The sequence below is a fragment of the Spermophilus citellus genome, assembly GCF_964194105.1.
Source record: "Spermophilus citellus genome assembly, chromosome: 3".
In the NCBI taxonomy this organism is placed as follows: domain Eukaryota; kingdom Metazoa; phylum Chordata; class Mammalia; order Rodentia; family Sciuridae; genus Spermophilus; species Spermophilus citellus.
The window spans coordinates 25,999,761-26,013,593 of record NC_138184.1 but is presented as its reverse complement, the minus strand read 5'-3'; the positions used below and the strand labels follow the sequence as shown (position 1 = coordinate 26,013,593).

Sequence of the window (13,833 nt, the reverse complement as noted above, 5' to 3'; positions counted from 1 at the left end):
ATGTTTGGGGAACCAATGCTCTCTGTCAATGGGCTCCATACCAAAGCCAGAACCAGTCCCTAAACCAAAGCACAAGAGTAACATGCTCCTTTCCTGAAATAGAATTGGTTTTATCACATAAGAAACAATGTTAGTTTGACAGGCCACCACTAGACCAAATGGCACCTTTGGGCCAGCTAGTCAATAGCAACCTCTTCTTCAAGACTCTTTATTTCCATCTGTCAAAAAAAAATCAGTACATATACTGATTTTGTTAGAATAAGACACTCTACTGCCATCTGTTGGGAAATAGTTGTAACAAACGTATACATCCGTAAGGTGAGTGGCACCCCACCCAGCCTACACAGTGCTCAGACTATACTGCCAAGTTGCACTCTCTACTCACAAGAGTGCACCCTATTTTGAGAAATGATCTTTGGGTTTCAAAGACAGATGTACATCAGCAGCAGAAACTAACTTCCATCCAAGAGGTCACATGCAGGTTGTTTGGGAACAGGACTCTTGAGACCCTTCAGTGCTAGAGTGGAATATGAAGGTTGCAAGGATGGTGTGTGTGTGTGTGTGTGTGTGTGTGTGTGTGTGTGTAATTGGTACATTATGGTTATACATAAAAGTGAAATTCATTATGAAATTTTCATACACATAACATCGTTTGGTTAATTTCATTCCACTGTTCCTCCCTTTTCCCATCTACTCTATTGACCTTCTGTTTTCATGAGATGAGATCCCTCTCTTTTTTGTTAATTCCTTATTTCTCTCTAGCTTCTGCATAATAAAACATTCAAACCTTAGTGTTCTGAGTCAGGCTTATTTCACTTAGCCTGATATTCTCCAATTCCATTCATTTACTAGCGAATGATTTAATTTCATTCTTCCTCGTGGTTGAGTAAAACTCCATTGTGTATATGCCATATTTCTTTCCTTTATCCATTCATCTGTTGACAGGCACCTAAGCTGATTTCACTACTTGGCTATCATGAATTGCACTGCTATAAATACCAATGTGGCTATATCCCCATAGTTTGCTGATTTTAGTTCTTTTGGATATATACCAAGGAGTGGGATAGCTGGATCATATGGTGGTTCCATTCCATATGAGGAGTCTCCATACTGCTTTCCAGAGTCGTTGTACTAATTTACAGTCTCCCCAACAATGTATGAGTGTACATTTCCCCCCACATCCTCATACAAGGCTTTTTTTCTGAGAGCACTGCCAGCTGGGGCGTTCAGGCCTAATGCCAACGTCATTCCACTAAAGAAGAGAGCTTGCTTCTGTATGCGTATGAGAGATGACAGGGCCTTCATTGTGTTGGAAACAAAAATGACATCCATAAAATCATGAACATAAGCCTGGCATGCATGAGGTCCTGGTTCAATCCCCAGCATTGAAAAAAGAAAAAAAATAAAGGAAGAAGGAAGGAAAGAAAAGCATGAGACATGAGAGCCACGTGAAAGCACTAGTTAGACTAAGTAAGTGCTCTAAATCCTCACTTGGTGGTTCACATACTCCATAGCAGATCCTTTCACTAGCATGGCTAGAAGTGAGCCAATTTTTTCCTTCCTAAAGATGAACAATTCTGGTTCTGCAGGACAAGGCACATTGATGCCCTTTCCTTCTAGAATCCTCCAATTCATTCAGTGAGTCAACCAACAAATAACTGAGTTCTGTACCAGCTAACTTCTGCTGCACAGCCGGCCACCCTGAAGTCCAGTGGCCTGAAAGAAGCATCCATCTAGGTAACTCACAGTTCCATGGTTGGCCATCTGGACCCAGCTCAACTGGGCAGCTCTTCAGTCTTTGCTGAACTCCCACGTGTGCTTGCAAACAGAGGCTGATTGGTCTGGGAGGGCCTCTGCTGGGGGCTCATCTTTCAACAGCTGGACCCCTTTGTTTGCAGGGAAGCAGGGAAAGGTTCTGAGAAAGTAACTGGAAGTATGCAAAGCCCCTTGGTGCTTCAGATACAGCAACACCTCCCTCATATCCAATTATCAAAGCAAGCCTTGGTGAAAAATCAAGGTTGGGCCCAAGTCAGGAGCCCCTTGGAAATAGCTGCAGATATATGGTCAAGGGCAGGGATGCCAGAGAATGAAGGATTGTGGGCATTTTTGCAACTTATCACTGGTACCAATGACAGCATGATCTAAGTCCTACCCTCAAGATTCCTTAGACAAATGCAGAAGCTAACATGGGAGCAGCCTGTGGCCATTTGGCTTAATTGATGCCACTGTAGGTATATGTTATTTCTCTACAATTAAAACTGAGTCAGCTGGGATTATTGAGACTTTACACTATTAGCAGCCAGAGGTATGAGCCTAAGTTTCATGAGTATATTCCTCTCATCAGAGGAGGTGCCCAATTAGACACATCTCCATCTCTAAAGAATAGTTCAAGGACTGGGACTGTAACTCAGTGGCAGAGTGCTTGCCTGGCACATGTGAGGCACTGGGTTTGATCCTCAGCACCACATAAAAATAAAGGCATGCTGTCCATCGACAACTACAAAATTTTTTTTTAATTCCAGCAGTCGCTTCTTAGGGAGACCTTTTCATCTACCCATTGAGTCTTGATCTTTATTTCTGGTTCCTTACCTGGTAACTTTTGCTAATGATCCAGAATATTCATGTCAAGCCCCCTTCCCTCATCCCCTGCAGAAGAGAGAAGGTTGTGAGGTTTAAGGAGAGAAAAGTGTATGAGTGGGGACATCAGAAGGTAGGGTTCTGACGAATGTGCTCTTATGCTGGGAAGGAACCTCTAGGGCTGGAGACACCAGGAATTCAGTGTCTCTTTACAGAAACGACCTCATTATTAAAGCTCAAGACATGGGACTCTGGCCAGATGTTTTAAGAAGGCTTCTGTCCCTGCTCCCCCGAGTCCTTCAAATTGTGCTGCCTTGGCAACTCTACTTCAAGAAAATGCTCGGGGTTCCTTTGGCAATGTGGGAAGTACCTGGCAGCCTCTTGACAGTTCTCATGTTCAGCTAGGCCAGTGACACCCCTTCTGAATGATAGGGAGGTGGTACAGCCAGGCAATTCCTAATCTCTACCTTGCTTCTCTACTTTGGGGGAACTTGTGGCTATCAGGGTAACTACTGTGGTTTGGATATATGCTATGAGTGTGTTCCCCAAGAGTTCATATGTTGGAAGCCTGGTCCCCAGTATGACAATGTTAAGAGGTATTTGGACCTTTAAGCAGTGGAACCTGCGGGGCGTGGTGGCACATGTCTGTAATCCCAGCAGCTCAGGAGGCTGTGATAGGAGGATCGTGAGTTCCAAGCCAGCCTTAGCAACGTAGCAAGGCCCTAAGCAACTCGGCGAGACCCTGTCTCTAAATATAAAAAGGGCTGAGGATGAATCTCAGTGGTTAAGCACCTCTGGGATCGATCCCTGATACCAAAAAAAAAAAAAAAAAAAAAAATGGTGGGTGGGAGGTGGAACCTAATGAGGTGATTGAGTCAGTGGGGGTGCTGCCCTTGAAAAAAACTGTTTTAGTTCCTGTGGGACGCCTGTTAGTTCTCATCAGAAGGTTATTAGAATAAGCCTGACCCTTACTCATTCTCTGGCTTCCTATCTTGCGTAATCTCTCCCTCTTGCGTGGGCTCCCATTCACCGTGAGGCCCTTGCCAGAGACTGAACCAATGGTTCTACCCTCTTTTGGACTTTCAGCCTTCAAAACTATGGGCTAAATAAACCCCTTTTCTTTACCCAGGATCTAGTCTCAGGTATTTCATTATAGCAAGGAAAAATGGACCAATACAGTGACTATGGATGTTTCCTTGAATTCCTGGTTCATAAGGCAGAAGCTAGAGGACACGTGCACACAGAACAAAGAGGCTAAGTGTGCCTGTGAGAACTGATTTTGCTGCATGATTTGTTGAGGGCAGGCTTTTTATTTGCACTCACTGTTGGCAGCAGATTGCAGAGATGGTTAATCTCAAGGGTTTTCAAATATGACCATGGGAATTACAAACTAAATGATATTGTGGAGCCGAACGCTGTGGTGCAGCAGCTCTGCCAGAAGCAGGTCAAGTGTGTACCACTGTTTGATTTCCCTATTCAAGGGCATTGAAACAAGGCTTTGAATGCAACTCATTTATTTAGGAAGTGAGCTCAAAAAACACTTGCTGGAAGACGGGAGTGAGACAGGGACAGGAAGGAAGCAATAAAGGTGTTCTATGGAGCTGGCCACCACTGTAGGCAAGTGTCACTGGGAAAATGTGTAGAACATGTCCCTGAGGAGGTTTCTGCCAGCCCAGGTGAAAGGGAGCTGGGGTATTTGTGCACCCTCTATAGTGAGTCATGGTGAAGGGCAGATACAGGGAGGCATGTCTGACCTGAGAAACAGAGACCTCTTATGCTGGTTTACAAAGAACAAGAGATGCCAGATTTCTCTGGGCATGGGAGAAAAGGTGAGATCTGGTCTACAAAAAGTTGTTTAAATGCTTGGCCATTGTTCCTATGATGATCATGTGAGGAAAAACTGGAAACTGTCTTAGTATATGTGACAAGTCAGAAGACCATATGTGACATCAGAGGAGGGGGCCGTTTTTTCCCCACAGCTAGAATCAGCTCTAGGGAGTCCACACTGATGACTCCGCTGCACAGACCCCACGAGCTCTACAGACATGAGAGAAAGATCTAGATGACAGCAAGGCAGAATACGGACCTGCAGATGCTTTCAAAAGCCTATCATATCAGAGCATTATTTGTCAAATTGTCCCACACATGTGTAATAACTCTCAGGATATCGGTAAGTTCGTCAAAAATTGAATAAGCTGAGGAAATGTTAGGCCCCTGGGTTTCTTTCCCCCCAGAGATCCTTTGCTCTTCTACTATAGATTGCAAATCTCTCGAAGAAAGGAAGCAATATTTCCCAAACTTATTTGACCATCAGACCTTTTCTTATTCCCAAGCTCCTGTGAGTAACTCTGAGTAACTAGTGTTCCCCGGCACCCAGTTTGGGAAACATTATACCAGAAGCATGTTTCAAGGACCAAACAGGTTGCCACAAAATAGCCTGCAGAATGTCCGTGCATTTTGAAAAATGGCTCCATATAATGCTTCGCTTTCCAGTGTGTTTCCTCATCTGAGGAGTACTCAAGGCTTCCCGGGCCTAGGGGATCAGTCATAGGCCAGAATGTCTTGGAATCAAAATAGCCAATCCTCCAACATTACTAATCCGGCTCTTCCTCTCTCTGCCTTTCAGATGGGCTTCTTCCGCAGAAGGTACAAAGAAATCATTGAAGCTGAGAAGAACCGGAAAGAGAACGAAGACAGTTGGGACTGGGTCCAGAAAAACCAGTGACCTGCCACACCATTCTCATGACCCAATCACGGGCCTGTCATCCTTGATCTTTGTATCTTCCATATTTGGAAGAAAAAAAAAAAATCTTCTCCAGATTTTTCGGAGGCCCCACTGATGCTGTTCTCTTCCTCGTTGTGTCAAAGCCCAGGTGTCAGGCCCAAGCAGCCACTTCAGGTCCCATGACCGGGAGCCACCACCACTTCCTTCTGAAGATGAACTCTGAACTTTGGAAAGGAGCTACAGAGCCGAGCAATATTTATGGATGCAACATGCGTGGTCAACCCTCAGGGGAAAACTGTTACCTAAAAGTATTTTTATAAATATAAGCCTTTTATACTGATTATGTCTTTATATTTGTATCAATGTTTTATTATTTCTATTAAATAGTTATATAATTCACTCAAGCACTGATATCTGGCCTGAAATCTTGGAAATACATGTACCTGTATACAAAATTTAAAGGACAAAAATCTTATTGTACTTTGGAACTTGCTGTTAAAAAATAAAAAGAAAAAAAAAACACTTGCAGATAAAATAAGCTGAAGAAACCTCATGAAACAAATCCACTGAATGAGCAGTACCGCATAGAAACTGTGGATGTGGCAAGACCCTCCCTTGACACTTCTCATCGTTATTGCCTGGAGTCAAGTTTTGGAGTCATGTGCTAAAGAATTATAACTGCTTTTTCAACTGTACCTTTCAATGGAAGATTCTTGACAGGAATTTGGATGGAAAACCTGATTCCTAGCAGCAAGTCTACTCTGCGTCACCTCTATGCAGCAGACATCTCCCCCTCTTTCTGCTTGAATTGATGGATGAAAGCCTGGAGCAATGCCAGCTGGTCATCTGGTAAACCTCAAGGTGGCATATTCTCCTGAACACCGTGCATCAGTGTTCACGCCCGACCAGGACTCCATCAGTGTCCCCCACACAAAGACATGATTCTGAAAGCTCTGAGGCATTGCCTTTCCATGGTTGCTTTGGTTCAGAGGACTCCATTTCCTGCTACTCTTGCTTTCCCAACTCATGCTGATTGCAGATTCCTTCTTAGAGATGACTTTCAACTGTTCTTTTAAAATTGTTTTTGTTATTTCAAATGTTTTAGGTGGAATTCTCCAGAAGTAGACCCTAAAATAAGATTAATTTGCAAGTAACTTATTAAGGAAGTGTTCTGGGGGCAGGAGGGTGAATACCAGTGGGGGAGGAGGGAGAGTAGGACCGGGCAGGGAGGAAGCCAGGCAAAGGGGCCATTTCAGGGCAAATGATGCCTCAGAGTTGTCCCAACTGGAGATAAGCCAGCTGGGCTTTGGTATTTCCACAGCCTTCGGCTGGGGGTAGATGGCTCTTGCCTCCCCAGGAGAGCTACAGGTGCATTCCCAGCCCAGGAAAATAGAAATGGTGCAAAAGAAAGTATGCAGAGATCTGAGCAGAGTACCGATGTGCCCCTGGTCTCCCACATGCGGTAATGCTGAGTTATGGCCATCAGTATTCAAACTGTCTACTTAATGGTATTTGGTGTCAGATACACTGTGCTGCCCAGTTCTAAGTATGGTGCAAATTTCTAAAAGGGCACTGAGATGCTGGATGGAGCATGCTCAGTACTACACCTGGCCCCTGATGAATGCTCGTTAGCTACTAGAAGCTATGGTTGCTGTCCCTGCTGCTGGATAACCATCGAACAAGACAGAAATTGGGGCTAGGCAGAGAGTCTGACAAAGGGTCTCAATGACTTATTTGAGCCTGCTGAAGCCCCAGCTACATACAGATGGTCCAGAGGGTCCCCAGAGAATATCACAGGTATGTCGGGCTCTCCCTTAATGGGTGTAGAGTGTGGATTCTGTTATGAGACTCCATTTGCAACTTTCCTTGGATGGACACTCATTAATTTTACCATGTTTTCCTTTAGCAAATCATTTAAGATTCTTAGGTGGTAAACCCAGGACAGCTCCATTATCAGCTTTGGCCTAATGCATTTATTGCCACTAACCTTTTCCTGAGAAAGGTTCAGACTCATCCATCACAGTGTAGAAGGGTGACTCACAAGGTCCATGGTTCTGCCAGCTAGAAAGCAAAGCCCCATTTGTGGACCCCTGTGGGCAGTCCTGGAGCTGGGATCCGTGCACTTCTGCTTGATTCTGAAGAGTAGACCCACTTGAGTGGTTACATACTCAGGAGGTCACTCAGACTCCATAAGGCAGTTTTTAGGAGAACTATACTTGATACCACCAGGGGCAAATACTGGAAGCCACCCAAGGACCCATCTGGGAAAGGATGGTACCTCTGCTTGTCAGATCCTGCTGAGTGGCTGGTGGGACTACAGAGACCGGGAGGTAGTCATTTAGCACAGTGATGGAGAAAGAAGTGCTCTGGAAAGTTCACTGCTCCATTCCAACCCCATAGCTCTCCTTAGTCTTGGGGTTGGGAAGCAGACAGGGCTGGCTAGTGTGTCTGCATTGCCTCTCCAAGGATTCTCTCCAAATCCCACCCTGTATCCCATTCCACCCTTCTTGCTTCTGTGGATAGGTTTATTGTGGAATCTTCACATATTCTCTTGGGTACCATTATTCCAGTCTGCTTCAGGTTTTAATCAGCTATTGAAGGACTAACATGCTTTTTAAATATGAAAAAAAAAACTTAGGAGAAATTGAGTAAGATAATGCCCCTTTTCCAAAAATAGATTTCCCCTATGCTCAATTCATACAGTGAGCCCTGGACCTGTCATCAAGAAGTATCCATGAAGTTCAGATGCAAGGAGACACTAGTAGGAAGGAGCAGGGTCCACTGGCTTTGTGGTTATGGACAGGCACATTCAGAATCACTGCCACTGAGATTTCCTTTGACAATGCTTCAGGAAACCTCTCTTGGCACCACCAGTGTTTTTAGAGATTTGGCAAACTTTTACAAAGTCCTCTTCCACGGAGTCATGGGTAGTCTGCTGTTCTAGAAGCAAAGGCAAGGAGGTTGGCAGGAAACAGAAAAGCCGTGGCACTCCCAAAACACCTGGGGCTTGTCTTCCATGCACAATTAATTAAGGTGGACTTCCCATGACCCAGGTGCTGTGTGCCACCTGTTGAACCCCAGCATGGTGGGTTTTTAAAAGGTATTCATGACTTTTATTTTGGGGTGAGGCATTATGGCCAGGTAATGCAGTTATGCCTGATTACTTGTGAAATGTACACCTGGTAAACCAGTCCTGATTTCTTGGTTCCAGTTTCCCAGAATATATAGGTGCTACAAAGAATTCTCATTTGGGGAATGGGCTAAGGATGTAGCTTAGTGGCAGAGCACTTGTCTAATATGCACTCGGCCTTAGGTTCAATCCCCAGCATAACAACAACATCAGAAATTGCCATTTGGGAGAAATGGCCCCTTTAGCAGACAGAAGGCAAGAAGTGAGCATTATTTCAGACGTGCCCCACGAATGCATTTTTAACTGATTTTTTAGTTGGTCTTGTTTTGATCTATAGGGTAATAATATACACAGTTGAGAATATTTTCTGCAACAATAGCTGAAAGGAGGAGACGGAGCCCATAGGGCCAAACTGAACCTTCTAGAATGTCTTCTGACTTTTCAGCACATGGGAGGGATAAGGAGCAAATTTCCCAACATGGTGCAATGCTTTATAGCACAATGATCTAGATTTCAGATTTTGTTAAGGTGTTTTGTTTTTAATTCTAATGTGCACGGTGTGATTGGCAGCATAAGTTAAAAAGCTTTAAGAGTGATTAATTGCATGGCAGTGCACCCACGCTCTCTCCACTTACAGAACTTTACTGAGGCATCCGTGTACATTTCTGTGGAGGAATTTGGGTGGGAAGGGTGTTCCTCTGTATGATGTCTCCTTTATTAAAGTCTACGCAGTCACTTCTAATTCACTTGCACTGTTTGGGAAATGTCAGGTTTACAAAAATACATGTTTGGAATAAACAAAAAATGGCTGCAAATGATTCAGGAGTTCAGTCTGCAATTTCTCTGCTAATAAGAACTTTCTAAGGTGTAATAAAACAGGAGCATTCAAGAGCACTTCAATGTCCGTCTAATTCCACATGAACAACCCTCTTGATGTGGCTGAAGTGTCCCTAATCCTTGCCCTCCCTGCTGTGACCACCACCTTCTCTTTATCACCCTCCTCCCACCCAAGGGCTACACCTGGGATCTGGATCTGGAGATAAATGTGCCCAAATTAAATGCACAGATTTCCTCATTCTTCATAGACTTCTCCTATGTGTGTCCCCCAGTCACTAAGCATTTCTCCAGAAGCTCTTTGGTAGTAATCTTACACATTTATAGCCATTGCATCTTCTCCAATTTTTTTAAATCTCCACCTGCCTAGTTATAACTTGTTCTTAACACAAATATTGTTCATTTGTTTTTGTTTTTTCTTAGATGGCACCAACAAAATCCATCTGTTACATTAGTCTTTTTTAAGAATAGGCCTTTGGCTGTACCAATCAAATCTACTGGTTTTTGCTTTGTTTCATCACTAAATGATTTTTATATGAATTAAAAATCTTTAACTGCCTTTATTTTTAAAATTCACACATACACCACAAAGAGGTATGAAAAGGTACACACAGTTTAAGCATGGTTGTCTTTACATAGGCAGGATTGTCAATGTTTTTGCTTTATGTTTTGTTTTTACTCATCTTTTAGTTTTTTATAGTAAGCATTTATTCTGTAGCAATGAAACAAGCAAATTATTTTTAAATAAAATTGCATCCAGGAGGATGTGCAAGAAGCTACGGTGTGGTGGAGCTCTGGCTCCCCTTTCCCAGTTGCTGGGCAAGCAGTGTCTGTGGGGCACCTACTCTACCAATACCTCCACTGCCACCCACTGCTGGATGCTGCTTCTATTTGAGGAAGAGAAAGAGGAGGAGGAGGAGTGCAAGTTCAGAGACACAAGTACACAAATGAAGAACAAAGTATTTTATCAAACAATTCAGCAATCAAATATAACATTTTGCTATTTGGCATCTAGACTCCCCTGTGCCCTCAGTGTGCCAGCAGCAACTGTAGATCATAGTCAAGGGATCTGTGAAGTTTGGGATTGTACCCTAGATGAAGAAAATCTGCCAAGTTATCCAAAAATATAATTAAGTGGCTATGGGCACCGAGGTGCCAGGTGTGGTTGCAAGAGCCAGGAGGGAATACAGGACTAATGCTGACCATCAGTACCAGCTTTTGTGATGTAATGTAGACTTGTTCGAGATAATTCAGCTAGGACTGACATTACCCTCCAGGTATTTCAACCTGGTGGTTTAATTTTAAATTTAATTTGATGGCTCTGTAGATCTACTAACAACATTTAGTATCCAGTTTAGGAAACATGAGAAGGAAGGAGTTGAGACTCAGTACTTTGCAGAACTTCTTATGAATGATTTCAGGAGTGGTCCTCTGCAAAGGGGTCCAGTGGTTATCATTTCATAAGTCATGACTGACTAGGGCAATTGAACAGAAATCCTGACCAACTCTAATTTGCCCAGAGAAGAACTTGACTTCTTTGAGATCCTTCGATTGTTTTTCTCCTGTCACTTATGAGGTGAAGTAACTCATGAAGAGCTGCAAAAATCTTTTTCTTTTTTTTTTTTTTTTTGGGGGGGAGGGATACTAGGGATTGAACCTAGGGGAACTTAGCCACTTGGCCACATCCCCATTCCTTTTTATTTTGAGACAGGGTCTTGCTGAGATGCTTAGGGCCTCGCTAAGTTGCTGAGGCTGGCTTTGAACTCACGATCCTCCTACCTCAGCCCCCAGAGCCATTGGGGTTACAGGCATTCACTACTGTACCTCTTTTGCAAAAAAATCTTAAAAGTGGATTATAGCAAGTTGCTCAAAAGTTAGAGCTGGATAGGACCACAACATCAGACAGGATCCGATCCATTTCTTACAAGAATGGCTTTTTTCAAAAGGAGAGAAATGTTGTTTGAAAAACATTGATGATGCCAAATATCGTGGTCATTTGTACCACCTTGGTTCTGGTTCATCCTATGTACAGAATGGCACAGGGAGTGCATATGGAGAGGAAGCCAACAAGCAGTCAGAACCTAGAATAATCCATTTATTTATTTTTTATTTATTTTTTTGAGCTACATGCATGCTTGTGTGTATATTTTATCTCAGGTTGAATCCTTTGAACCATAGACAATACCTCTCTCTCCCTTTTGAAGCCTATTTGATTTTTGCCTTTCAGTACCAAGTATGACATTTCCATCTCAGGTCTTATTTAAACAGAAGTATATTCAGGATAAAAATAAAATTATATCCAGGAGAGCTGGGGACATGGCTCAGTGGTAGGGTGCTTGTCTCATAGGAATGAGGCCCTGGATTCAATCCTCAAAAGAAGAAAGAAAATTACATCTAGGAGAATATGAATTGCTGAGCTAAAAGAGACCCCAAATTGTAGGTCTGGAAAGAAAGGAAACAGCTTCAGCAAAGAGCACGGGTGAGCCTGACCCTTCAGGACACTGATCTAGTGAACAGTTTTAAGCATTTTAAATCCGGGGGCTTCCTGGCTTAACAAACCTGCCTCCCTCTCTAATACTAATTAAACATGCTCCTCTATGTTGGCCCAGTTCATTTTTCCTAAACCAGGAAAGGGCCTCAACAAACTCAAAGGAATCAAAAGATACAAAATTAAAAAGAAGAGAAATCATGCATTAAGGCTCTGCTTCCTGATCAGTCAGAATTTTAACCACCAGGTTACCTCTCACCCTTAAAGTCCTTCTGTTCATCAGGTTAACTGTGTTTAGTAATAGAATTCACACAACTGCTTACTGAGAACTAAATCTACACTAGCAAACCAAAAGGTGGCCCGCCATCAGCAAGATTATTAGGTGGCCCTAAGATCATGTTGGATCACTCTATGGACACATCCAACTAGAAAGTATATAATGTGATATTGCTAGCTCTGCTCTGGAATCTGGGCCTGCTGCCAGACTCTGCTCCACCTGAGTCTAATCCAAATTATTTCATACTTTGACTCTTCAGTAATTGAAAAAATTCTAAAATTTAAAACAAATCTCAGTAGAGGTTTAACTACTGCCTCTAGAAGACACCAATCTGGTGAAGAAATTGGAGGCATTTCACAAAGGATCTTTAGGAAACCTTTCTTCTTAGAAATGGCAGAGGAGGAAAAAATGAACTTCTCTCCAATTCCACATCTATTCAGAATCCACCTGATCAGTTAGGAGAATATTTGGCTCCCGATAAAACTCCAAAATAACAATGGTTTAAACACAGATGGTATCCCTCATTCACATAAAAGAAGACCAGATGTGAGTCATCAGGTTCTGGTATAGCCATCTCAGGGGTAATCAGGACACCAGCTCCTGTCTTTCTCACATGTGGATTCCATCCTCAGTGTTGCCTCTTGGTTCCATACTGCTACCAGGGCACCAACCATCATTTCAAGCCAACAGCAGAGGAGGATAAAATAGCATGTGCTCCCTTCTTTTTAACTAGCCTTCCCAGGAGTCGCATATAAATTGGTCAGAAATTAATCATAGATGCGCCATGCACAAAGGAGGGTGGGCAATGTATTAAAGACTAAGAGGAGAGTACGTATCGGAGACGACTAACAGTTACCACACCCACCAAGATATTCAGAATCTATAGCTGCCCTAAGCTCTAAACATGTGCCTTTAAATCTTTAAGTCCGGCAAGATTTAAGCAAGAGGAAAACCTTTATTTAGGGTGAAGATGGGGGGGTGAGACTCTCAGGTACATGGAGCCAGGATCTCTCTTGATACATGTGACATGTATTACATCTTAAGGTGTCATTTTTCTGCTATATTCCTTCTCAAATGACCATACAGTAGACACTCCAAGCAGCAGTGCTTGTTCCCACATCCTTTCCCAACATGAATTATATGTCTTTTGTGCCAGTCCCGTGTATAAAGTATGAAGTTCAGTTCGGTTGGAGCATTTTTGGTTGCCATACACAAACATCTCTTCATCTTCTTAGCCATCTGGGTTTCCTCTTCTGGAAACACTCTGACCTTCTTGAACACTCTCTCCATTTGATTTCCAGAATCACCCACCCTCTGAGCTTCCTGGCCACTTCTCAGCTGGCTCCTACTCTTCTTCCCAGTCTCTTAAGTTGGAAGAACACCCCAGCTCAGTCCTGAAGACTTCTTTATCTATGTTCCATATCCCCACCCCCAAGCTCCTGGCCTGAACTGTCACCAAATATGGGTCCCCAGCCTGGCCCTTGCGACTAAATTCTCAACTCACTTATCAAACTGTTCACTCAGACCACAGAACTTTTAAACTGAGCCACTTCTGTCCCCATCTCAGGAAACAGCAGCTTTATTCTCCTGGTGGCTCTGGCCAAAAACCTTGTAGTCCATCCTTGACTCATCCCTCTCCACCCTATATCCCATCCATTGAAAATTCTTGCCAAATTTACTGTAATCACAGAGACAGAACCTAACTACATCACTAGATCCACCATGACTGCTCTGGACCAAGCCACTGCCATCCCTTGGCTAGGTCATTGCAAACCTCCTCAGTGGTCTCTGTGCTACTGCTC

The 13,833-nt window shown here is 43.3% G+C and overlaps 1 protein-coding gene and 1 pseudogene across 2 annotated transcripts in view; both read left to right on the top strand.

Moving 5' to 3' along the window:
• ITGA9 (integrin subunit alpha 9) overlaps positions 1-9,244 on the top strand; it is a 320,486-nt gene extending 311,242 nt beyond the window's left edge. The window contains exon 28 of the mRNA XM_081288073.1: positions 5,204-9,244. Within this exon, the coding sequence (XP_081144199.1) occupies positions 5,204-5,302 (99 nt within the window). The 3' untranslated portion in view covers positions 5,303-9,244. The remainder of the gene's footprint in view (positions 1-5,203) is intronic.
• Positions 9,245-10,030: 786 nt separating this feature from the next.
• Positions 10,031-10,841, top strand: LOC308643329 (CCR4-NOT transcription complex subunit 7-like; annotated as a pseudogene). The gene has a single exon. The product of its transcript is annotated as a CCR4-NOT transcription complex subunit 7-like (transcript).
• The last annotated feature ends 2,992 nt before the right edge of the window (positions 10,842-13,833 follow it).